Here is a 24,734-nt window from a genome sequence, read left to right as displayed (position 1 = left end):
GGGCGGCCGGGCTGGCGCCGGTGCGAGCGCCGCGCTGGGGCTGCGGCAGCGCCGGGGCAGCGGCGGGATGAGCCCTACGGAGTGAGCGCAGCCCCGCCTGACGCCCCGCGCCGCCCGCCTCCGCTCTGGCTTCGGGCCCCTTCTCTCTGCGCTGCGGCGGGCGGAGGCGGCGGAAGGAGAAGCCCATGGAGGGGAACCGGGACGAGGCCGAGAAGTGCATCGGGATCGCGCGGGAGGCGCTGGAGGCCGGGAACCGCGACCGCGCCCTCCGCTTCCTGGGCAAGGCGCAGAAGCTCTACCCGACCGAGACGGCCCGAGGTGAAGCCCGGCCCCCTCCCCGCTGCCCGCGGCCCGGTTCCGTCGGGGCGAGCCCGGAGGGACCGCGGGGCCCGCAGGAGGCGGGCGCGGGGCCTGCCCGGGGGCCGTGCGGGCTGAGGCGAGCGGGACCGGCCCCAAAGGCAGCCCGGGGCGCTGGGGGCGCGGCTCGGCTGGGAGAGGGGCCGGAGTGTGTGCCCGGGAGCGGCGCTCGGGGCAGTGCCTTCCCCCGCCAGGGCACGGCTCTGGCGTCGGGCGCTGCGCGGGAGTGGGCTCACCTCCCCCTTCCCAGCGGGATCTCCCAGCGCCCACCCAGCTCCTCGCCTGCATCCCCCTCCTCCCTACAGCCATCAGGAAAAGCGCAGCCATACAGACGAGGCTTAGCCCCGATTAACATCAGGACATCTCAGGCCCCAGGCCGAGACAGGCTGGGTTGGCTGCTTTTCTGTCACTGTGAATCACCCCTCTCTAACAGCTTGCAATGAGAGCTGCAGCTCCAGAGTGGACGGCGTCTTCATTCGCTAATATACTTGTGGTTTGGGTTTTCTTGCGTTTCATTCCCTTTTGGTTGTACAGCAGCCACGTAGGAATTGCACACGGGTTTACCTTTCCTAGAGAAAATGGAATATGTGGCACCCCCAAGACTTAATTAGCTCTTCTGATTATTCCATACTAAAAACTGGGAAAATACTTAGCAACCTTTTAGTGAAGAGTGTTAAAAATAATTGTCTCAAAGGAACAGTAGTAGGGTTTCAGTGTATGTAGGACTGTTATCTGTCTTGGAGCCTTTCTGTCACACAGTGCCAGAAGTCAGCTCAAAACACCTTTGGATGCAGCAGGGACTTGTTGCGTTCCTCTGGTTCTCACTTACGTGGTCTGTGCTGTGCAAGGAGTAGGAGCAACTTCAGTGCCCTGTACCACTTAAAGGCCTCAGCATTTGCCATTTCTGCAGTGGAAGTCCGAGGCCAGATCTTGACTGGAAGTTGCTGTGAGGAGATGCAGTGAATTTTTGGGCCTCTTATCTCCTGACTTCTTCTTATATGCAAACAATAATTGAAGATTTCACTGGTGCTTTTCCTTTTTAATTAGTGTTTAATTTTTCAAGAGTTTGGTTTTTTCTCCTGCAAGACAGTATGGATGTAGCCATATTCCCCTAAATTTCTGTGGCTTGAGAACATGACATGCATGCAAATACGTGGAGGTTTTTGGAATCTGTGTTGGTCAGGAGCAGGAAGGCAGAGGATTTCAGTTCAGCTTCTTTCACCAAGGAGAGCAGATATCTTCATCTGCTTCACACAGCTTGTATCTTATATCTCAAAGATAAGAGTTAAAGTAGATTTCAGGAAAAAAAATCTGACTTGTTTTGAACATTTGGGTTTTTTTTTTTTCAAAGTAGGACTGCCACTACATAACCACCATTATAAAGTATTCAGTGCAAGAAATAGATGGCTAATTAGGCTATTGTCTGTAGGACACTTGTTTTATTCACTGTGGAAATTAGCAAAGTCAATCACAAATGAGGTACAGAGCTGGGGAAAAGAATTTGGCCTTGTGGTAGTGGGCAGTAATCTGGGGAATTGTGTCTTCTTATATTAAAAGCTTCACAGAATTTCTGTGTATGTTAAATAAGTCAGTTCACACTGTTTCCATTAGTGACCAGCTAATTGTTTGTGCTTCGTTTTTCAGGTATTCAGCTTGAAACAAGGGCCTGATTTGTGGAACTGGTGGGCAGTTAAAGCTCCATCTGAAGCTAAAGAGAATGCACATGCCCTAATACCACTGAAAAAGTTCAGGCCCTAGGCCTGATTTGAACTAGGTACTTAGAAATTAGGGGACTCTGAACATTTAATATCTCTGTGCTTCAGTTTTCTATCTGTGGAGGTGGTTAAATCTTTTAAACTCATTTCATTTCCTCCCAAAACAACACCAACTCATTGGATTTATTTTGGTTTTAAAGTTTGAGGTACTTAAATGGCCCTCTTAAAAGTGCAGTAAAGTGCAAGGACACAGACTCTTTTTTTCAGGACAGGTTCTGGAAGGGCTGCAATAAATTACAACTGGCATTTTACACTAAGAACAAATTAAATTGCTCTCATTGGCATCTTTTAGTTGGGGATCCACTTGAAGAAAAAAATCCAACCTGTAATTCATAATTCAGATAATCAAAAATGTGTCATAGCACATATCAGAGAGAAAGAAGCAGTTAAGGTTTTGTGAGCCCATCAGTTCTAACAAATTCTCATTTTACAGTCATAATGTGTTGGGTTTTTATGGTGCTAGGACAATGTGGTGCAGCCCCAGTTGTCTGTCTGCTCACTTATTTTTCTCTGGAGTGTGAGTTAGAAGGTGGTTGAACAAATTTCTCCCTGAAGTTGCAGATTATTCGTATGCTGTACCTTCAGTATCATTTTGAGAACAATTGCCCACCATTTCACAAACGAAGTTGTCAGTCATAAAAGCAATGAGAATGGTAGTGCTGAATCTTTTACTGGTGGGAGCTTCCTCCTCCTCCTGATGTTGTAGTGGATTACAAAAGGGCAGATAATAGGTTTTAACTATTGTCTCTGAAACAATACTATGTGTGATCTGCTTTTGGCAACATTTACATTTAAAGGGCATTCAGCACTGTCAGTGAAGTTTAGTTTTGCTAAACAAAGCTTCTGCCTGAAACACGCTGACTGCAGCAGTGCTATTTTAAGGCTTTACTAGTGTGAAATGTAAGGTCAGTGCTTGTTTAATGATTCTGAGCTAATGACTTCATAGTAGCAGTGTCCACGTTGACGTCATTCTTTGCTAGAAAATTGTTTTATGTTTCAGCTGTTCAAAAAATTGTTTGATTTTGGTTTTTGCTAATGATTCATCTTGCAACTGAACAGAACCTAATCGCTTGTCTGGAAAAGATTTTTTAGAGTGAGCTTAAAGGTAACAAAGGACAAGATGTCCCTTTCAAACTTAGGTGCCATTCTCTTTGAAGGCAGAAAACAATGTTAAGGGAAACTTGATTTTTTAGTGCTTCTTAAGATTTTTTTGCCCCATTTCTGATGCTGCCTTTAAAAACAAGTTTTTTGGGAGCATGTCAGTTTAGTTTTTAGACTATTGCATTAAGACAAGTTCTGAATTAAACAGAATTCTTCCATTAGTGAAAGTAGGTGGGGAGGGGAATCATGTTCAATGCATAATGGAATCAAATGTAGTCCAAGGATCTTTCATTCAACAGCAGGTAATAGTACACACAAGAGAGGCTTCAGACACACTCAGAGATAAGATTCGTTGTCTTACCTGCTAACAAAATAAGTTTTTGGTTCCCCGTATGCCCTATTTTGAAATACTAGATGCACAGTGAAGGTTTTCTTAAGTGCAGTGTTAGTGGAATAATCTAACAGCTGGTTTTACCACAGGCAGTTCATGGAAGAGTCAGAGAACTTTCTGAATATCTAGACTGTATCTTCTGTTTGAAGGAAACAATGGCCCCATACCCTTTGTGTGGTTTTCTTTTTCAGTGTAGGACAATAGCATGTTTGTGTACGCTGTGTTCTGCTATTTTAAGAAGTTCACACTGATATATTTGAATTCGATTTTTTTAAGCATCCTGCATTGTATTCTCAGCAATGCAGCTCCATTGTGAGGTCTGAGGAGGGGTTTAGAAAATAGTGATCTTTAAAGTATACTGCAACCAAACCTATTCATGAAGAGACTTAGAGGCACAGAGCTTGCTGTGAAGAAACACTGGATGTTGAAAATGCAAACCATCGCCATGCCTGCATTTCTGCTCCCACAGGTTCTGCATAAATATTGGTGCAGGGATGAGAAATTTCTAGAGCAATACCAGTATAAAAGGAGGAAGTGCAAAACTTTGAGTAAGCATTGTTTCAAGAAGGCCACATGTTCAGTAGGACTCTGTGTGATGCCAATGTTAAATTGTCATACTCACTGGATAGAAAAATAATTATTTTTTTGTTTTGTTTTCTGGTAGCACTTCTTTGGAGCACATGCAGACTGAAATCCTTAATTCCCAGGGCACTGTCTGTTCAAAGCTCTGTTCTTGATTAGTTCTTAATCTGCAGACGTGGTCACCTTGTTGGAGTTGTTATTACTTCATTTACCTCAGAACTTCATGTGCCACAACGGAGGATATTAAAGTATTACAAATATTGAATGTGTCCTTCAGTTATAATGCATAGTGCAGCTGCAGCTGTCCTGTTTTCAAGCTCCAAATTTCATTTGTAGTGAGAGCATGCCCTCAGTTACAACTAGGCATCTAAAGCTTAGTTTTTTCCTTCTGTCTGCTGTAAAGAGCTGATCTGATCAATCCGTGAGTCTTGCTGAGGCAGGCAGAGGGCAGGACTGGCTCTGAAGTCAGCTGACTTTCTTCAGGCTGAGTGTAGCTATTCACCAATAATGGAATGGAAAAGTAAATACTGGGGAGCTTTTAAGAAGTGGCTCTCCTTTTCAACAAAGCTCCACTTTCTATTCTTCCTGTGGTACACAAGCTATGATGTGTAGGATCCCAGTTTTCTGATGCTCTAAGGAAGACCATGCTAAGCAGAGGAGAATTTTTTTTTTTTAATTTAAGAGAAAATTCTTAAGGATTCTTCCCACTGGCTTTCTAGAAGAAAGTGCTATGCTTTCACAGTGCAGAGGACATTTTTCCTTAGCAGGTTTTGTTAGTGCATTTTTCATGCAGATAGTAACTAATTTTCTTTATGAAACAAATTTAGCCTATGTAGTTTGCCATGTTGCTCTGAAGGAATCTGTTTTCAGGAAAGGTGGACTATTTAATAATCTTTGATCTGTATTATACTTTGTGTGCAGTCCCTTATGTTAGAATGGTATTGTTTCTGATTCATTGCTAAGACAGGTACCCCCAAAATACAGGCTTACATACAGAAAGAAAAACCAGACTTTGTGTATAATGTTTATTAAAACTGCTAAATTTGAGATCTGCTGGAACATGGAATGAAGGAGGATTTCAAGGACTAGCAGAAGCCAACTGGTTTTCAAGATTCAGGTCTTGAGTTGGGTGTACTTGGCTGGTCCTTGGCTGGTTGTGGCACTTTAATAGTGGTTTGAATTTCAGCTGATATTGCCTGGAAGGAATAGAGCATCAGTTTGTGGCAATCATGACTCAGGTTACAGATAGGTATGTACTGTAGGAACTGAAATGTGCTGGAGATGGGCTTGGTGTCTGTGTGGCATACTTTGTACTTTCTGTAGCGTGTAAGGTTAGTTCCTCTTCTTCAATTTGCAGTTGCTTGTTCTGATGTTTTCACCCCAAGGCACAGGTTTAGTGCCTCTAAAAAACATCTAGAAATGAAGCACCTGGACAAATTCTCTTCAGTGTTACATTACCTTGGCAGAGATGGATGGGAGGAGGCCGTTCACTAATTTTGAAACACTTTTCCATAGTTTTGCCACAAAAAGGAATTGTTAGACTGGCTGCAGAACCATTTGTGGCGCAAAGTGGTGATCAGTAAGGAAGGAGGACATAGCAGCAAGTCTTGTTATGTGGTGCTCTCATCTTAGATACCTGAGAGCCCTGACTCGCTCACTAGTACCTGTAATGATACTATGATATACTGTTGTTTTTATAGTTTTGTTGGAAGCTATTACGAAGAATGGAAGTGCTGCTGGGGGAGGAGCTTACTGCCGAAAACCAGCCAGTAACAGTGATCAAAGTAAGCCCAATAGCGCGAAGGAGAGCAATGCATCTGCTGCAGGTGAAAGTGGAAAAGGCTACAACAAAGACCAAATGGAAGGAGTATTAAGGTATGGCTTAAATATGTCGCTGCTTTTCATTCTGTGTATTATCTACTTACCCTTTCAACTCTGTCATCTAAAGGAGCCACAGGAAGTTTGAGGTTAGCTCAGAGGGGTTACTGGTACTGAACTTTGACTGGAAGGAAGAGCTTTGCTGGTTTTAAACACCAAATGAGACGCTATCACTTTCTGCAAGAAAGATGCTACTCCTTTCTTCAAACTATTAAGGCTGCTTTATGGAAAAATAATACTCAGAATAGTTATTGAAACGATCTCATGGTAAATGGAAAAATTCTGTTGTACAACTTGCAGGACAGTGTTTCTATTCAATATTTTTATACTAAAGATACATGGTCACACCTAAAGTTTATTTTCAAGCTAATCTTGCTGTACTGGTCTTAAGAGTGGACTTAGACAAATGTTAAAATTACTTTGGTTTGAATGTAAAGGTGTCTGAGAAGCACTGGAATACATCATCTGAGCTGCAGTATAAACTCTGCTTAGTGCAGCTTGATAGTATTAAGAGGAGGTGACATCAGGAAAGGATGTGTGAAAAGAAACAAAGGTCAATAAAAATGCCCTTTTGAGGCAAGTAAGTCTTAAGTCGTGTTATTATTGCATTCTTGCTGGCTGTAGGAGCAAGAAAAATATTGTTTCATATGTGCCTGGGTTTGTGCTAAAGAAATATGGATATAGCAAGGAAATTGCACAGCTCAAACCCCAGTATTTTCAGATAAACCTAACCCAAATATTTTCAAGGTAGCTTGAAGGAAAATCAGGAGATCCCTGTCTCCTAGTTTGTGTATATTGGATGTTGTGCATAAGAGAAATTTGGGGGGGGGCGGTTTATGTGCATCTGTATGTTACTGTTGGTATGCTCTTGGGATCTTCTTGAATTTCAGTAATCTGTTCAGCTGTGCTAACAGTGAGGCAAGAAGTACTTTTTTATTTGTTGATACAGAAACTGCATTCAGGCAGGTAGACAGCAGCAGCTCTCACATAGTTATCCTCTTGGCGTTATTTACTAGTGCTTTTCATTTGCCATCATCTCTGCTTAATTAATGTTATTGCCTTTTGTGATACATCTAAAGTAAAACACAGATAAGCCTGTATATTTTTTGTTAAAATGAATGTGGAATGTGTGTTTGGATACACGTATGTGAGACAAAATATCCAGAAAGAAGTCCTCTGTAAATGTGGCTTAGGTCAAAATAAGGCATGTCACATTCTCCCAGAAAGCTGCTGCAAGGAGGGCTGTCTTGGTGCCAGCAGTCACTCACCTGTGACGTGCCATTCTGAGCTGCAGTCTGCTTCAACATCAGGCTCCCTGCAAGATCAGTCTGTTTGTTTGTTTTAGCAGAAGGTATGTTGCCTGCTTTGTCTTGACTGAAATGGTGTTGTGGAGCTACCTTTTTTTCTCTGGTAGGCTTTTGTGATATTGGGTATTGCTTTCTTGAAGGGATTTGTTAGATGCTATATGGACTTAATCCAGTTTCTTGAGATCAGGAGCGGAGTTAGGGGTGTTCAAGAATTGCACATAGAGAATAATCTTGATGCAACATTGCTTCAAGAATATCGAATGTTGAATATGGAGTTTTAAAACCTACCAAGATCTTTGCGAAATAAGTGATTGTCATACCTTGCAGAACAGCCCATGTTTGTTTGTTTAACATACCACTTAAAATCATGTGTTAAAACAATATCTTCACCTTCACTTGGGGAACGCTGCCATCTTTTAATACAGCAGTTCATGAACCTTTAGAGAGAGATGGATTTTTTTGTTTAATGTGCAGTGATCAACAGAGCAAGTTTTGAAATGTTTGTCATGTTATTATTTAGTGACATAAACCACTTAAAAAATTGGTGGTAAAGAATTAAAAAACATGCGTGCCTTGCCAAGGAGAGCAGAATTAAATACAAGCAATGGCCTAAAACTAAATGGAAAAATATAACTCATTCAGTGATGATAACTGAGAGAAAGTTCATGTTTAAACCACAGTGAGAATGAGCTTTCTAGTTGGAAACATGACAGACACTTCAGTCAGGCCCCAGATTTTTCCAATTAAATGAAACATGCCCCTTTGGGGAGGATATTCTTTAGAGAATAGAGTTTGTTGCTGCCATATGCTTCTGCTTTACCGCAGTGGAATGGTTTTCAGATGTTTGAATTGGTTAAAGAAATAGTGTGTGAAAAGAAGTGGTTTTAAACAGTGTTTCATGCCCAGTTGTTGTCTTTTTTTCTGTAAGGGAAGAAGTTTGCTGTAAGGGACAGCAAGGTAGCAAAACCTCCAGACTTCAATAAATTCTGACACTTGGTATGGACATCAGACAGATAGAGTGGTTTGCATGTGCATGATTCAAAAAGTCATTATCCTCAAATGTTCTTCCCTTCAGGAGTTTTTGGTTCAGTAACTGAATGTAGACATAGGGAAAGCGCTTCTGCTTTCAGCTGCACTTCCATGCCATTTCCAATGCCTTTGTTGTAAGCTTTACTGAGCTGTCAGGGCGACTGACTCTGAGCTCCCTGGCTTGGATCACTGATTAAAGTTCCTGGAATTGTATAGCTATCTTGAATTTGCTTGTGACAGCAGATTTAAGAAGCATAGTGAGGACATGCTTGGAGCAATGTAACTAATTTTGCTGCATTAATTTTCATCAGGGTTACTCTAGTAGTGTGAGTAGCTACAAGTACAAACAAGCATCTCTGTGCTGGCTTCATTTTTTCCACATACACAGGGGACACTGATCACTAGCAAGTTACCATAACAGTTCTGTGGAGTATTACGTGAGCTTGCAAGCTGCTCAACAGGGAGAAGCGTAAGATGTAACATATTTCCTTTGATTGCATAAGTGCTGGGTAATGCTGCTCTTTGTGGGAGCTGTGCTCGCTACTTCACTGTGACAGTTTGAAGGTTGAGAGATACCGCAGCACTTTGTTGCTTTTCGTGGAAATGCTTTGAAAATCCCATCTGTAGTACAAGCATCCTTTTCTTAATGATCCTTACCTTGTCACTGAGAACTGGATCAAGTTGTCTTAACACGCTTAGGTGACCTGCATGTGGGAGATACTGACAGGAGGCTAGCAGAAATATGCTAGGACCCACAGTAGGCACATAATGCCTTCTTAGAGCAAGTGCCCTAGAAGTCTCCAGTCTCCAGAAAGCTACACAAGCAATGTCAGCTTAAGACTAATGTGTGAGAACCACATGCACGACAAAAAATGAAGCATTTTCATATTGTATGTTTTATACAGGCTCTCTTTAAATGATCTTAAGATGCACATGGTGTTTGACCTCTTTGGTCTTTTTCTTTTTCAGTCAATAAGCCATAGCATGTATTCCATATTACCCTTTTGACATCTGAAAGAAAACTGACATGACTAGTAGTATGCTAAATTTGCATTGTTGTCTTGTGAAAACTGTGGTCAACAGAATACTGTTTTTCCTGCCTTGCCAGTGCCTGCTTCTTGGAAGAAAGCACAAGAATCAAATTTTGTATTTGGATCTTTGAGATAGAAGCATGAGTTCTGTAGAAACCTTGCAAGGCAGTATTAAGTGTCATTTAGTAGTGGTCAGGAATAATCTGTAGCTTGATTTGAATTCATGTAGTGAACAAAAAAATTGTCTCTACGTATTTCATGGATCAAACTAGGAATATAAGTTGTGTGACTGACTTTTTCCAGGCATTCTGCTGACACTTTTGCAAATCCAGCAAAAAGAGTGATATTGGTTCTTTTCTAGCTTGGTGTCGAGAAGATAATTAACTGGAAGAGGATTAATAAGAGCAATCAATATGTGTGAAAAAAAAACCAAACCACCAAAGCAAAGAAATCAGGGCATGCCTTTAATTAGGCTGTGGAGCTGCCATGAATTGTTGGAATATCCAGTTGAATGGTTGAGAAATAAAGGTGGAAATCATAGTCATAGAGCTTGTCACAGAAAAGTGGCAGAGAAGACATGATAGACTTTGTCAGAAAGGTCAGAACTAAAATAAAAGCTTAAATAAAATCTGGAGAAAAGTATGTTGATGTAAACACAGCCTTGACTATTTCATATAATACACACAGTAGAAACAAACTGATCAGGTGCATCCAAGAGCAAGGTAGTAAGACAAGCACCCTAATGTGTTGTTGAATCTATCAGTGCAACAGAAGTCTGAGAGTTCTGCATTTGTTTCAGAAACTAGGGATATGCTGGTACCAGCTCGAGTTCCTTGACAATGCTGTGACCTTCTCTTCCCAATCTAGAGCGCTTCTTTCAGGCCATGTTTGCCACCCAAACTGTGACTGGCACATTCCCAGCTCAGCTGCAAGATACCATTTGCATCAGGCTCTCTGGCATAATTGGAAATTTGACCTGTATAGATTTTGGTCTGCATTTTACTGTGTTTTTCTGCTCAACTCTAGGATCAGAAGTCAGTATAGCTTCCTCTTGCTGGATTCTTTGTTACTAACATTCACATTGCTACTCACTGTGCTGCTTAGTTCAGATTACCATTGGGAGAAATAATTGTGGCTCCCTTGACATGCTTCTGGTTGAGGTATTTGTCTTTTGGGCTGTTCCTGTGAGGCTTTGGAAGACCCTTTGAAATATCTCATCATACTCCAAATTTCATGATTGTGCATTGCTGCAGGTATTTGATACAGTAAGGCAAGCATCTCTGATAGGTTTTGTTAATCTGATAAAAGCTGGCAGTGCTGACCTAATCTGAATTGTAGATTTGAAAAGTGATCTGACAAGCACAGCATTAGGATCACATCATTTTGTAGTCACAGGAGAGCCAGTGGTGGCAGCCCTAGGGTTTCTGCAGGTGAGAAGAGACGTTTCAGGACCTGAAGGGCTTCCTCTGCTGTCAGCCATCAGAGCATGGAGAGGAGCCCAGCATCCAGCAGAGTTGTTGGTGCTGCAGTTTGAAGCTGGCTGACCAGTTCTGCAGGTGCCTTGTCAGCTGCAGGCTGGGATCGTGGAGCTTTGCAAGTCGTGATGAGATACCTCTGTCAACAGACTGGGGATAAATGTAGGCCATCACTTGCTCTCCTGCAGTTTGAGAAGTCTATTTTGTAAAAGTCGGGTGTTATTTCAGGAACAGCCAGCAAATCTGTTAATCAGAAGAACAGTGCCAAGGTGTTGGCAGGGGACTAACAATTCAACAAGGAGAGAATTAACAGAAATAGTTTGATAGTAATTCAGATACAGAAGTGATCCAACCAGAAATGAAAAGTACAAGAAAAGCAATTCACAGAAAAAACAAAACCCCAAGCAAAGTATCAGTGAAAACACCAAACTTCAAATAAGCCAGAAATAAAGAACAACAAAAATAACCTGTTCAATACAGAATGGGTAAGCAAGTGGTGTGTACATGAGCATTTTAAAAATAAATGTCTGCATGGAGTTTACATGTGCAAGAAAACAAGCAGTAGGAACTGCAGTGCCTTAAGGGCAGCAAGATCAAACAAACAATAATTTGCAATGCAGCATTCAGGAAGTTGTTTATGCTTGAGAGTGTTGCAGGGGTTTTAGGTGCAGTTAAAAGCCAGCAATAACATCAGTGATGGGGCTTTTCTAGAACCTCCACTGGTTTTACCCTTAATTTTTCCCTGCGTTTAGTGGCTGAGTTTTGTGCCCTGTAGTAGGAGAAAAGTGAGAAAGGAATGCATCCTTCTATCCACCTGCCTTCCCATGACAAATCTCCACAGGATAATTCAGTGGTGCAGGTGAAGGTTTCTGGCTGAGTGGGGATTGTCAGAGGTCAGTGTACTAAAGTAAAAGGTGAGGACTATGTCCAGAAATCTCTGCATCTTCTGAGGGGCAAGAATCAAGTTGGCCATGGCTTCCAACAACTTCCAGCAGCTGGAGAGAAATTTCTCATCAGGAGAGTGGAGTTTTGGGGGAAGAAGACTTGGGGTATCTCTTAAAGGATGAGGAAGGATGGGGCATCTGAGTGTGCACCCAACAGTGTTAGAGAAGCCTTGTGGCTGCACAGCGCTGTGTGAGCTGAGTCCTGGTGACCCCACAGTTTGTCCTGTGATAAACTGACTTACCAGGTTCCGTTTGTGGTGCATTAAAGTTTTTTCTTCTCAGGAGTACATCACAAACAGTGGTAACTTTGTTTAACTGGAAAGCACCTGCTAATCATCTTTGCTTGTTCCATCATCCCCAGTGCAAGTTTTGGTGCAAAATTCACATGAACTCAGCTGAGGGGGGAAAAACGGAGGTGTTATCCTGTTATGATTGCCCTGAATTGTGCTGTGTCAGCAACCTCCTGGCAAAAGTCACTGACTCCCTCCCAGGAGGAAGCTGCATTAATCAGATGCTGGTGACTTACAGTCCAGGTGGTTTTTCCTTGTGGTGGCCAAGCAATGGTGTAAAACTGTTGGCTAATGGCAGAGTGTGGCAAGGGCTTCATAGCACAAGGTCACTGCTGAAAATTCCAGGCTTGGGTATGGGGTTTTCCCCCTGTGAATTTGTAAGATAATTTAATGTTTTCTAGCTTTAAAGCTTGATCAGCCTAATCCAAAGTCCTACTGAACTGCAAAATTTCCATACATATATGCATGTTCCACATTTGTGTTTGGAGAATTTTTCATTTACCACTAAGAAAGACTTGCAAAGAAAAAAGAGAAATGTGTTATACCTCGGCTGAACATGTTTCTCAGTAATAAAAATACCTCAGTTGTGGGCCAGGTTCAGGATAGCTGTTGCATGGAGGTGATTGCATTAATCCTGTAGATCTTTTGGTAGATACCCACCGTTGCTGCTTCTCCTTTGAGGGTCATCCACTGTGGAACATCCACTGGTTGTGAGCAGGAGAGAGCTCTCAAGTGGGTTTTGGGGAGTTAGAAGTACAGGTTGGCATCTGTTGCATTCCTCTTTTTTTTTCCCCAATATTTCTCCTTTTGGCATCCTAGAGTTGTGAAATGAATGTATATTGCAAGTAAATAAACTTCCATGTTAGGTTTTTTTCATGAAAAATGACAATATGCTGTTGAGGGAGAGAGTTGTTGATGCACAGTGCTTAAAAACACATGAATGGGTGTTGAACATCAGAGTTTTAATGCTAAAACAATAACAACTTCGCTAAACATTGATGGCTTGCTATGTAATTTTATACCAACCAAAGTTCTGAAGAGTCTGGCCCACAAACAGAGAGCTCAGAAGCAGTTGTTGAAGAGAACTTAGATTGGATACTGAGATAGCAATTCCATGAAATAAAAGCTTAATTTGATACGGTTACACATTTGAATAAAGCTACCCGTTCTTGGTACAGTACATAAGTCATCCTGGCATTGAGTCTATGGATTAAAGGATCTGTACATTACCACACTTCTTTCTGCTTGTGCAGATTACCAAAAAAGTTTCCAGTACTCAAGAGTATAATTTAATGCATTTTCTTTCCATCCTTTCTTGATGGATTCACTGTGTTCTTTTTAGTTAGCTCTATCAGCTTCCTAATTGGAGCTTATTAAATGTTACTTCAATATAATGAGCTATATTTATTTCACAGGATGTTTGTGTTGGCAGCTGCCTGCATACATTCATTTCAGTGCTCTTGTGAGCATTACACCAAGGCTTCTATAAAAGCTTCTGTATTTGAATGCAGGAAAAAGGATCCCTCAAATGAAACTTGATTTCATCAATCTGTGAAGTAGGGTGGACCACACATGTTGGTGTGGTTGTACTTGTGATACTCACATTCCCTTAATTACAGGATACCCATACTTCTTTCATGGGAGTGCCAGAGGCTGGCTTGCCCCCTTGTTTTCCACATGGCTGCTCTGTGTATAGACTTGGAAACATTAAACCCAAATTTACGTAGACATTTGTGCATGTAGGAGAATGTAGATAAAATTACAGCCAAGAGAGGAGACTCACATGAAGCTTTTAAAGTATTTATGGATGTAATTTCTATTTCTTGCTCAGAACAGCCCATTTCTTTTGGCATGCACCCCGTGTCAGTGTGCCTCATTTCTGCAGTGCAAGTTTGGGATTCAGCCTTTTCTTTCTGAATTCTTACCCAAGTAACTTGGTTTGATTGTTAAGCTGTATTTACTAGTTTGATCAGTTCTTCCTGCCCACAAGAATTAATGTTCTCACTTTTCCTCTAACTGCTCTTTCTTTCTTCTGGGGTATTGTGAATTATACTAAATCATTACATCATTTCCAGATTTTGCTTTTCCTGTCTGGGTTAGACAGCCTACATAAAGAATATTTCTGAGGTTTGAGTTTTAAAAAATGCTACACTTGGTTATATGAGATAAGCTAAATATGTAATTGCTGGAGCTGACAGTGTGACTTTGAATTTATATAAACACTTACAGAAAGATTGTTAAGATCCAGGTGCATTCCCAGCAGCAGAAGTATTCTCACATGTTTTATTCCCTGAAAAGGGAATGCTTGAGTGATGGTATGATTTTACTTTTGTTTGGAGAAAGGGAGGTATTGTTTGCTTTGTTTTATATCCTTCATACTGAAGTGCATTTGCTGTTAATAGTCAAAACACATTTTCCTACCTACTAGTTGTGCAAAGTAAATTTGGAACCTTCTTTTTATGCATTATTAACAGCAATATTAATGTAATTGTGGATGAGGAAATGCTACAGTAGTTGCAAACTGAAACCCTTTCTTACAACTGTGGTAGTAGAAGTAAAAGAAATGTACATAATAAGCACAATTCTGAGTTTATTGTGAAAAAAATTACATTCTTTGTTTCTAGAGTGGATATTTTAAAAATAATTTATATTGAAAGCAAAAGATGTAATATAGTGCACCAGTGTAGTATATGACCTCACTCACAGCTGTGTGTTAATCCACTACTTTTACATCTTTCTGCTTGCAACATTTTACATCATTTTCTTTTGCAGTATAAAGAAATGTAAAAATTATTACGAAGTCCTTGGAGTGTCAAAGGATGCAGGTGAAGAAGACCTAAAGAAGGCTTATAGAAAACTTGCTTTGAAATTCCACCCAGACAAAAACCATGCACCTGGAGCAACAGAGGCTTTTAAAAGTAAAACACCATTTTTACTTTATATTTCTTTTATGATTAAACTTCATCCACATAAAACATATTTATCTGCATTGTTCACTTGTATTTTTACAAATGTAAATGTGTTTTTTAGCTCTTGTTGAACTGACATTTTTATTCAAGAAAATATTTTACCTTTGTTATATTAGAAGTATAGATAAATAACATGGACTTTGGCAGTAGGGCTTGGTTTCAGAAAATTGACTGTAATGTTCAGTACAGGGGACAAATACTTGACCTCTGAAACCCAATTGCACTTTTTTACTGTTGTTGACTTAATGTATTCATTGAATTTTATTGCCTTGGATCTTTACTGTACTTGAGCTAGAAATAAAAGAAAGCAATTCTTGATAGCAAAATGCAGTTTTTACTGAATCAGGTGCCACACTAAGTTGCCTCTTCCTTAGAATTTCTTGTATGTTTGCAGTTTTACTATTTTTTCTGCCTAAAAACACCTGAGTTCAATCGTGGCCTTACTAGTAGTTGCCTTTGACCATTTTTGAGGTAAAATTTACAGTCTGACTTGACCTTATTTAAGGCTGCCCAGCTTAGCCCTACACAAGGGAAGTTATTAAAAAAAAGCTTTTTAAAGAAAACTACAGCTTCATCTCAGATGAAGAAAAATGTGAATCTGTAAGAAATGATAATGCATAAACAATCTGATCATGGTACATTTTTTATTTTTTTCCTGTGTGAGGTTTACATGCAGACATTTGAAAAAATCATTCGGATAAAACACTTAAATTGGGGAGGGAAAAAAAGAAAAAAAAAGTCCTGAGCAAGACTTCTGATACAGACTTTAAGAGGTAATTATGATAATATATTAACAATTCCAGGTGAAAAGTAGATACTGCAGAGCAGGAAAGTTGATTGCTATTGATTCATTTAATACAGCTATGTGATGTTTTTATCTAAAAGGTACTATTCCTATAAAATTGTCTCAGGCAGTGGGAATAAAATAGTTCTTCCTTGTTAATAGCACTTCAAATCATCTTTAAAATGTTAAAAATCGACTTGTTAATATTTTATTTAACATGAGCACTTTCTACAAGTCCAATTTCTTCACCCGGATTTCACTTTCTGGTTTTTAAATAGATAAGTAAATGAACAAAAAATTTTGTAGGGGAATCTCATTGACCAAAAGTTATTTAATTTTCTTGCATTTAAATTATCGTAATCTTTTTGTATGGCTGAGTAAATTTATGGTTTAGTTTTCCTTTAAAGATATCTGATCAGTTTTTGACATGAGAAAAGGAGTTCATAACAGTAGTTTTTATTTCATAATAATGCTTTATTTTAAGGAAAGGTCACATTATAAAACAGAATTGCATTTCGTGATAAGTAATGTACTTACTTAGATCTTGACCTACGTAGTACTACTCATCTGTTGTACTGAGCAGTCTCACTGAAGTGAATTTTAAATCAAAAAGTTTGTGCAAATATAATAACTTCTGCCGTCTTTTATCCATTTAATCAAAAATCTTATCTTTGAAACTTTTGAACAGTGGCTTTTTTTTTTTCCTTTTTATGTCCTTTTTGAAAAGCAAATTATATTGGAATCAAATCTGTTGTGAATTACCACCAGAAAATCAAGAGCAAGTAACAAACAGGCATATTGTGACAGTAGGGTCACATAAATTCCTTTGAGTTTTTTCCTCCACTTAAAGGAATTGCTTCATTTTTTTCCTAAGGGCATCCTAAAATACATGTAGCTAAAACTCATTAACTTTTGCTTAGATTGGATAACGTTTAAAATATTAATTATAAAGCCACAGTCTTATTTGCCTGTGTTGAGGTTATAGTGTTGCACCTTTCACGAACTTCTGATGACTGATGGCTTTTCAACACTGAAAATCATAATCCCTGTGCCTTGGGTTGCTTGGCTGCAAAAGAACTCTTTTGTTGGAGAGGCCTGGAGGAGAGAGTAGAGAGGAAGGCAGAAAGGGTTTAATGAAGATATGACTGCGCGAAGATTGTTCATCAAGTGGCAATGCATACTTTCCATCAGTCTGCAAGGTCATTATGTCTGTGCACAGCAAGAAAAAAGCTTCTGAAGTCAGCAGTATATGTGGGTTTTCTTGCTGATATTTTCCGTGCTTACCTAAGTGAGGTTTTTTCCTTTCTGCTGCCAAAATGGCAGCTGTTCATTTGTGATACCATGGCATGAACAGGGACAAGAATCCAGGCCAGGCCCTCCAAACACTGAGGTCATATTTTCCACTTGAGGAACACACACATTCCTGTCACACCTGCATGCTCTACTCCTCAGGTTACATCATGCAAAACTTTGTGTTATTAATGTAATCCATAAATACCTTCAGAAGCATGAAGAAAAAATACATTCACACTCTTGTATGCAATGAAGTTGATGCATTCCAAGAAATGACCACTCACCAAATGAAACCAAAGAAAACCTGCTGAGTCCATGATGTTTTTTTTAAGCTAGGCTGCTAGAGCAAACTGCAGCTTCAGAGTCTCATTGTAATGCTTGATGCTTTTTTTGTAACTGCAGTGAGAGAGAACATTTCCACAAGGGTAGGTGTTCCCCTAGAAAAGGAAACAAAGCTCTCCTGCCTTCTGCCTTGTTTAACAGGATAAAAGGCCTTTGAATAGCGGTGGTGGGAAACTTTGTGGAAGCTATTCGAAGAAAAGTGGAGATGTTTCTGGACCTTGTTCTACTGTAGCTGTTTTGTAACATACAGTAAATTGCATCATTTTGCTGCCTATTTTTTACTTTGAAATTGCATTTTCATGCTGGAACAGCTTTTATCATGCATTTATGGGAGTTGTGTTTTATTCCTTGCTTCAGAAATTGGAAATGCGTATGCTGTGCTGAGTAATCCCGAGAAACGAAAGCAGTATGACCTTACAGGCAGTGAAGAGCAAACTTGCAATCACCCTAGCAATGGCAGATTCAACTTCCATAGAGGTTGTGAGGCAGATATTACTCCAGAGGATCTGTTCAACATGTTTTTTGGAGGGGCCTTTCCAACAGGTATTCGTATACATCAGCATAATTGTCAAGATGTACTGCCCAGAGTGGCATTAGAGTTTATGACATGATAAAACAGTAGAATAATTCCAGACAGCCTTGAACCCCAGCTCTACAATCTGCATCAGTTTATTTTTCCCTCAAGTGTTGCTAAATCCCAAAAATATCAGTTCTTTGGGATTACTATCATACAGCTTAAAATACTTAACTTTAAGCAACTTTGAAAGCAATACTTACTTTAAGAAACTTTTTAAGATACCTTAATGTAATTTTATGAGCTATTGTGGAGTAATGTAAAGTGCTTTATGTTGCTTTTGTACTGACCTCTAAATAGTATTTTTGTACATGATTTAAATGTGGATGTTCCTTCCTCAGGTAGTGTACACTCATTTTCTAATGGTCGTGCTGGCTACAGCCATCCAAACCAGCACCGTCAGAGTGGGCACGAGAGGGAGGAAGAGAGGGGTGATGTAAGTTTAAGCACTGTTGGCTTTAAACTACAAAATTTGCTTTCAGTATTGTGATTGTACAGGAGCTCTGTACTGTAGGGGAGGATTTGTACCTGCCAGTTGGGTATTTTAAACTTCAGTGGGTGGTTCGCTTACTGACTGGTAAATAGGCATTCAAATTTGAGAAGGTAATTAGCCTGGTTTTGTAAACCTGATGTTGTATGTCAGTCTCTTACTGGTGACTGGTATTATTAATCTATATATGCCACTAATTGTGGTCACTAATCCTTGTATGCATCGAAAAATTTACTTGGGCTGAGGTAAGAATTGAACTTACAGCCCAGTATTCACCTGCATGAATTGTCTCTAGTCCTGTATAACCACAGATCCCTGTATAGATGAGACCAAATTATGGCATACAGTGTAGCTGAATGCAGCTTTTATTTGGTACTTGCTTGTGTGTGCGTGCTAAGCCATGAACTCCTGCAGCTTGAGCACTGTGTGAATATTGTGTATGCATTTGAAAGTTCAGGTAATATCACAGTGTTTGCAGTTACTGTTTTCCTAGCAGCTTTTGAGGCTTAAAGCAAAAAGTCACAGTTAGCATTAAGTATTGTCAGAATTTACCTGTTTGCTTGATGGTTTATGAAATACCTGACTCTGTTTTGTTCCTTAGGGAGGTTTCTCTATGGTCATTCAGCTGATGCCTATTATTGTGTTGATCTTCGTCTCCTTGTTGAGCCAGTTGATGGTATCTAACCCTCCTTACGCCTTATACCCAAGATCGTAAGTAATGCTTAATTACATCACCTTAAAGCAGAGGGGAAGGTGATGTAAACCACCCTCTCCCACTTAGAAGCATTGTAGAGAGTCTTCCATTAGTTGATCTTTGATTTCCCACAGTGAAGAAAAGGGAGGGAAGGTGTAGATGAAGCAGAACAATTGAGGTGTGAAGAACATGCTGTGAGAATGTAATGGAGAAGAGGTCAGCAGTACCTGGAGTTCAGGAGGTCTAGTACAAGGCAGTGGGTCCATGCAACATGGCAAGTTGCAAAGATGTTTCATCTCCAACACAGTTAACCAAAACCTGAAATCTGCTAAAGCTTGTTACTCTTTGGGGGGTAATCTGTGTTTGTAGCAGGTGAAGAATTTGAAAGCAACTTTCTCATCCTTATTTAGGTGTTAAATATGATGACAGCTGGGAAGCTTGGCTGTTCTTTGCTTCATTCTAGGTGATGGTAAAATCATCTTTTTCTTGTGAAGAATTCTACTTGTGAAACTTACCTGTCTCATACAGTAGGATATTTAAACCTTTTTTTTTTTCATGTGAGAAATAAGTAGCTTGGTTCAAGTGTGCAGTTGGTAGAAAGGTGGTAAGTGGTGGAAATAGCCCACTCACCACACTGGTTTTAAAGGTCCTTAGTTCCTTGCAGAGCCCCACAACAGAAAGGTTTCTTTTCTCCTATTTTTCAAAGTTCTCTGTTTCTGGAGTAGGATGTTTTTCCCTTCTGCAACTAAGCTGTTGTAATGCTTAGAAAAGCTTTTCTGCCAAAATGTTTGCATCTGGTCTTTGATTTTTAATCTACAAAATGCCAGCAGGAAAATGACTTTATCAGGGCTAGCAGCAAGCATTTCAGAATGGGGATGCTGTACTGGGTTGCTACAGAATACTGACCTGTTTCTGTTGAGTTTGAATTTAATTTTCTATTATTAAAACTTATATTTGGCTAAAGAGGTATGAAATAAGTGTCTTAGTAAAGTGGATTTTTTTTGAGATCAAGTGTTTAAGCAGCAGAAGTTTAATGTTTTGGTAAATGCAATAATTTTATTCTCTAGCAGATTATAGAGCCATTCTTCTCATTATTTGTCTCAAAATGGCAAATTTAGGAATGTGCTGATATTGTTCTGTAATGGCAATATTTTTTTAAGTCTATTTGTGGTGTAAAAACAATAATCAAATTAATATTTAGTCTTTCTTTCCCCTGCCTCCTATTTTGCAGAAGTACAGGGCAGACCATAAAAATGCAGACAGAAAATTTGGGTGTCATTTATTATGTCAATAAGGACTTTAGAAATGAATACAAAGGAGTGTCATTACAGAAAGTGGAAAAGAGTGTGGAAGAAGATTATGTATCCAACATTCGTAATAACTGTTGGAAGGAGAGGCAACAAAGTAAGTTTGGTAATATGTGTCATTTCATGAAATCATGTACTACTATAAAAATAAATTGCCTGAGACAAGAAGGAAGTGCTTGTACTATTACAATATCTCAATGCAAAAGTAAGGGTAAGGTCTCCTGCTGTTTCTCACTTCAAAACTGTCCCCAGTGTCACTTAGTTTTTGAATTTTACTCAGTGATCTAACAACCATTTGCGAATTATCAGCAATTTTAACCTGCTGCTTTATTAGCTGTGACCATTTCTCAGAAAATGAAAGACTACACTAAATTGATAATGACAAAGCTTTTGTCCTTAACTCACTGTGATTTCACAGAATTCTCATGTCTTCCACATTACTTTATCATGGCAATAGCTCATTTCCCTACGTGCTTTTATACAAGTAAATAAATAAACCAGAAGCTTACATAGGTGTTTCCAGAGAGACGAAAAAATAATCTGCCTTGGACCACAGTACATACAAACACTGCTTTTCCAGGCAACCAAGGACAGGCAGCACATCCTGTAAAACAAGGGGGTTTAGTTTGCCATCTGTTTCTCCAGTCTAGTATTATAAAATGAGTTACTTCTTTTCAGAAACCTAGAATTCGGTGTTAAAGCATAAGATCACTGAAGAGCACCACCAGCCTTTTCTAAAGCAGCATCAATTCTAACCAGTTATTCTGTTATCTGTGACCATTTTGTGAGCTCTGTGGGAAGAGCACTGCTAAAATTACATCAGTGTTGAAACCAGATGGTTTTAACTTTTCAGGTGGTGAGCTTCAGTCACAGCTAACTGGAAAAATAATTCATTAATGAACTGTCACTAAACTGACCAGAAGCAAATAGAATGCAATTCTCTGAGTCAGATCACATGTTCCTGCCCAGCTTTGGTCTCTGCAGTCCAGTTGTTTGGTACTTGTAATTTATCAGGTTGTGAAAACTACCTAAAGTGATTTTGAGTAAGAAGCTCCTAATGTTTTTGGGTTTTTTTTTTTCTGATTATAGAAACAGCTGATTTTGTGGTTTTATGGATTTAAAATACCTGTTGTGTGTTAAATTTCTTTGACAGTTAAAATCTATCCAGGGTTAATTGATGTTTAACAATGTCTTGCATTTTGAGTTGAAGTGACAAAAAAGATTTTACAGAATGACAGTGCTCAGCAATGTCAAGCTGTTGAGCACCAGTATAATACAGAGAGCTCTTATTTATTAATAACTCTGAACACTGACAGTCTCAATCAGCATCAGTTGAAGTAAAGGGTATAACATTAAGATTGGATTTTTTGGGGCACAGACAAGATGCTAGAGGTATCAAACAATGCAGGATCACTGAGAGTGGCCTGTATTTGTAGTGGCCTGTATTTGTAATGTTTCATGAGGTCTGACAGAAGTAGTAGGGGATTTTTTGTTATTTTATTGTCGGAGATTTTTGTAGGGTGTGTTTTTTTCTTGTTAATCAGATACTGCTGTATGTATGAACTCTGAGGGAGCTGGAAGGCTGATACAGCTTTGTCTGCTCAAAAAGATGGAATTGTTACAAAGATCCAGCAAAGGAAAACTGTAGCAGTGCTGTTTCAGTGGTGTCTGAGGGAAGTTAGAACAGAGAGAAGGCAAAAAGGGCAAGGATTAAAACCTGAGGTGTTTTTTACAGCTCTGTCATGTGCCAAGTATTCAGTTTGTAACCAAAAAACATCTTTTCTCTTTTCTCCTTAAAGAAACAGACTTACTTTATGCAGCAAAAGTATATCGAGACGACCGCCTCCGAAAGAAAGCAGAGTCCATGTCCATGGAGAACTGCAAAGAGCTAGAACGGCTGACCAGCCTCTACCGAGGAGGATGAGCTACGGTTACACACACATCTTACCTATGCTGTTATCTCTCCTGGAACTGAGAAGAGATTTAGTTTCACCATGGATGCTGGAAAAGAGGGTGGATGTAAAACTCTACTGTGTAGCTGTTTCCAGAAACCTTATGCTGAAATATCATTTAACGGCTTCTTTACCTACTGTGAAATATAGGTAACTTTAATTGTTTAGATTTTACTTCAAAGCTTCTGTGAATTCTTTCAGCAGAGAGAATAGCTCAGAAAGGATGCTATACTTGTAGAGACTTAGTCATAGTGGTTCTCCTCTAACATATTTGCCATGTAAATATCTGTGGAAAGAACTCTTTGTGTATATATGAGTTAAATGACTTTCTATTTAAAAATCTCAGAAATTTAGTTCCATACTACATTTTGTCTCACTGATGGAATAAATGGTATGATTACATCACTCCTATTCAGATGTCAAGTGTGTGGAGTTGAAACAATAATTTTTAATATTTTATCTCTAACTCTATGTAAAATCTTCTAGGTTTACCACTTAGAGGAACTTGGTATTTTTAAATATAATGGCATATATTCCTAAATATCTGTTGGGGTTAATTGATCTGGTGTAGAGTAGCAGTTTAGCTGTTGTAGTTTTTTAGCATTTCTAAGCAATGCTGAGAAAAATAAGAACTACACTAATCTCTTTTCAAAGTAAATATTTGCAAATGCTGTACAGACCATTACAAACATTGCTTTTAGTACTTGCAGCAGTTTACAGCAGCTCTGCCATTTGGTATTCCAGTAGTAGTAAGTCCATACGTATGGTTAACATGCATCCATAGCTTCCTTAATTTTCACTGGAAAGGTGGAGGAAAACATGCAACACTAAAATCTTAACACTAAAATAAAAAGGCAACCTATTTTTTTTTTTCCTGGCAGGCTTCCATTTTCTTACTACTTTTTTATTTCAAGCTAGGTCCCAATCCTGATTCCTCAATGGGCACCGCAAGTGGAACAGGGAAATTTTGCTAAGGACAAGCTATGTGCCTTCCAACCCCTTTGCCAACTGTTTAAATGCTTTGCTGCTTTGCAGTGTGCTCCTATGGTCAGAGCCCTACCACTTGTCAGAAGAGGTAGGGTATGTGTTTCCTGGGACCAGAGTGTAGCTGGACTGACTTTGTAGAAATGAGCAAGCCTACTGTTTGGCTCCTACATGGAAGATCATGTAAATGGAAATGGAAACTATATGTAGCCACACCTGCTGATGCAAAGAGGTGTTCTGAAGCAGCTAAGTACAATGTACTTAAAGTTTATCAAAGTGTGTTGAAAATGTTTTTAGGTTCAGTAGCTGATGTTTTTTACATTTTAACAGTGTTATGCAGGGGAATGTTTCTTGTATTTGAGAATGCCAGATAGCTTGTATTATGGGCAATATATTTTGGTTGAGAAAACTGCTATCTTTGAACAATGCTATCAGTTCGTGTGGAGCCAAATACTTCTCCTAAACTGAAAATTGAAATACTTTATCTGACTTCATTGCAATTCCTTCTGATCTACAGCAGGATATGACTTTAGAAATACACTAAATGCTATTATTCCAAGTGACCCAGAAAACATTTTGCATATATCCCTTTTCCAAATTGTCCCTGTGGAAATGTCTTCTCTTGAATTGGTGTAACATGAAACTGGCTGCAGGCTTTTAATTTAGCAGCTAAACCAGCATTCAAGGTGGACATAAAAGCCTTCGGCACAAAACAGAACTAAAAGTTGCTGAAGCAACAGAAAAAAGGGTTGCTGTACTGAATGTCCTTGCTAAGACTATAGTCAAAGGGTTCAGATGTAATGGAAAGGCATCCAGTTGTTTGAAATATGCAATCAAAAACTATGGAGAAAACCAGATTCCCCAGATTTTGTAACTGTCCAGAATGTATTGTAATTATATTAATGAAAACAAACTATCAAAGTACATCCTGGTACTCCTGTGTCTTCTTAAATGAAGAAAGTTGTTCCAAAGGCTTTAACAGGTACCTGGGCCTTCCTGTTTACAAATGGGTCTGAGCTTGCAATCTTTTAGTTAACAGGAAAAAGGATATATAACACATTTATCAAATATTGGAACTGTGAAGTCAGAGTGAACAGATGGTCTCAGCAAAGCTGCCTGTAATAATCCTATGGGCTGTGTCTGCCCTGCAGCCACTTCTGGTGCAGGTGAGAAGTGGGGAAAGGG

General features: G+C 39.5%; 1 protein-coding gene across 2 annotated transcripts; it reads left to right on the top strand.

Annotated features, from left to right (window-relative positions):
- Nucleotides 1-23,412, top strand: DNAJB14 (DnaJ heat shock protein family (Hsp40) member B14). Of its 2 annotated transcripts, none has more exons than XM_041424466.1 (8): nt 1-318; nt 5,907-6,081; nt 14,933-15,078; nt 17,906-18,091; nt 18,464-18,558; nt 19,214-19,323; nt 20,538-20,710; nt 22,413-23,412. In XM_041424466.1, the coding sequence occupies exons 1-8, from the start codon at nt 186-188 to the stop codon at nt 22,535-22,537; spliced, it is 1,143 nt and encodes a 380-aa protein (XP_041280400.1). In that variant the 5' UTR covers nt 1-185; the 3' UTR covers nt 22,538-23,412. The 2 variants fall into 2 exon arrangements, with proteins under 2 accessions (XP_041280400.1, XP_041280398.1); XM_041424464.1 differs by having other exon boundaries at nt 20,538-20,714.
- The last annotated feature ends 1,322 nt before the right edge of the window (nt 23,413-24,734 follow it).

Source organism: Onychostruthus taczanowskii, unplaced genomic scaffold (genome assembly GCF_017590055.1).
Source record: "Onychostruthus taczanowskii isolate IOZ18803 unplaced genomic scaffold, ASM1759005v1 scaffold82, whole genome shotgun sequence".
NCBI lineage: Eukaryota > Metazoa > Chordata > Aves > Passeriformes > Passeridae > Onychostruthus > Onychostruthus taczanowskii.
Note: the sequence above shows the minus strand (reverse complement) of the source record. Positions and strands in the feature narration are given on the sequence as shown.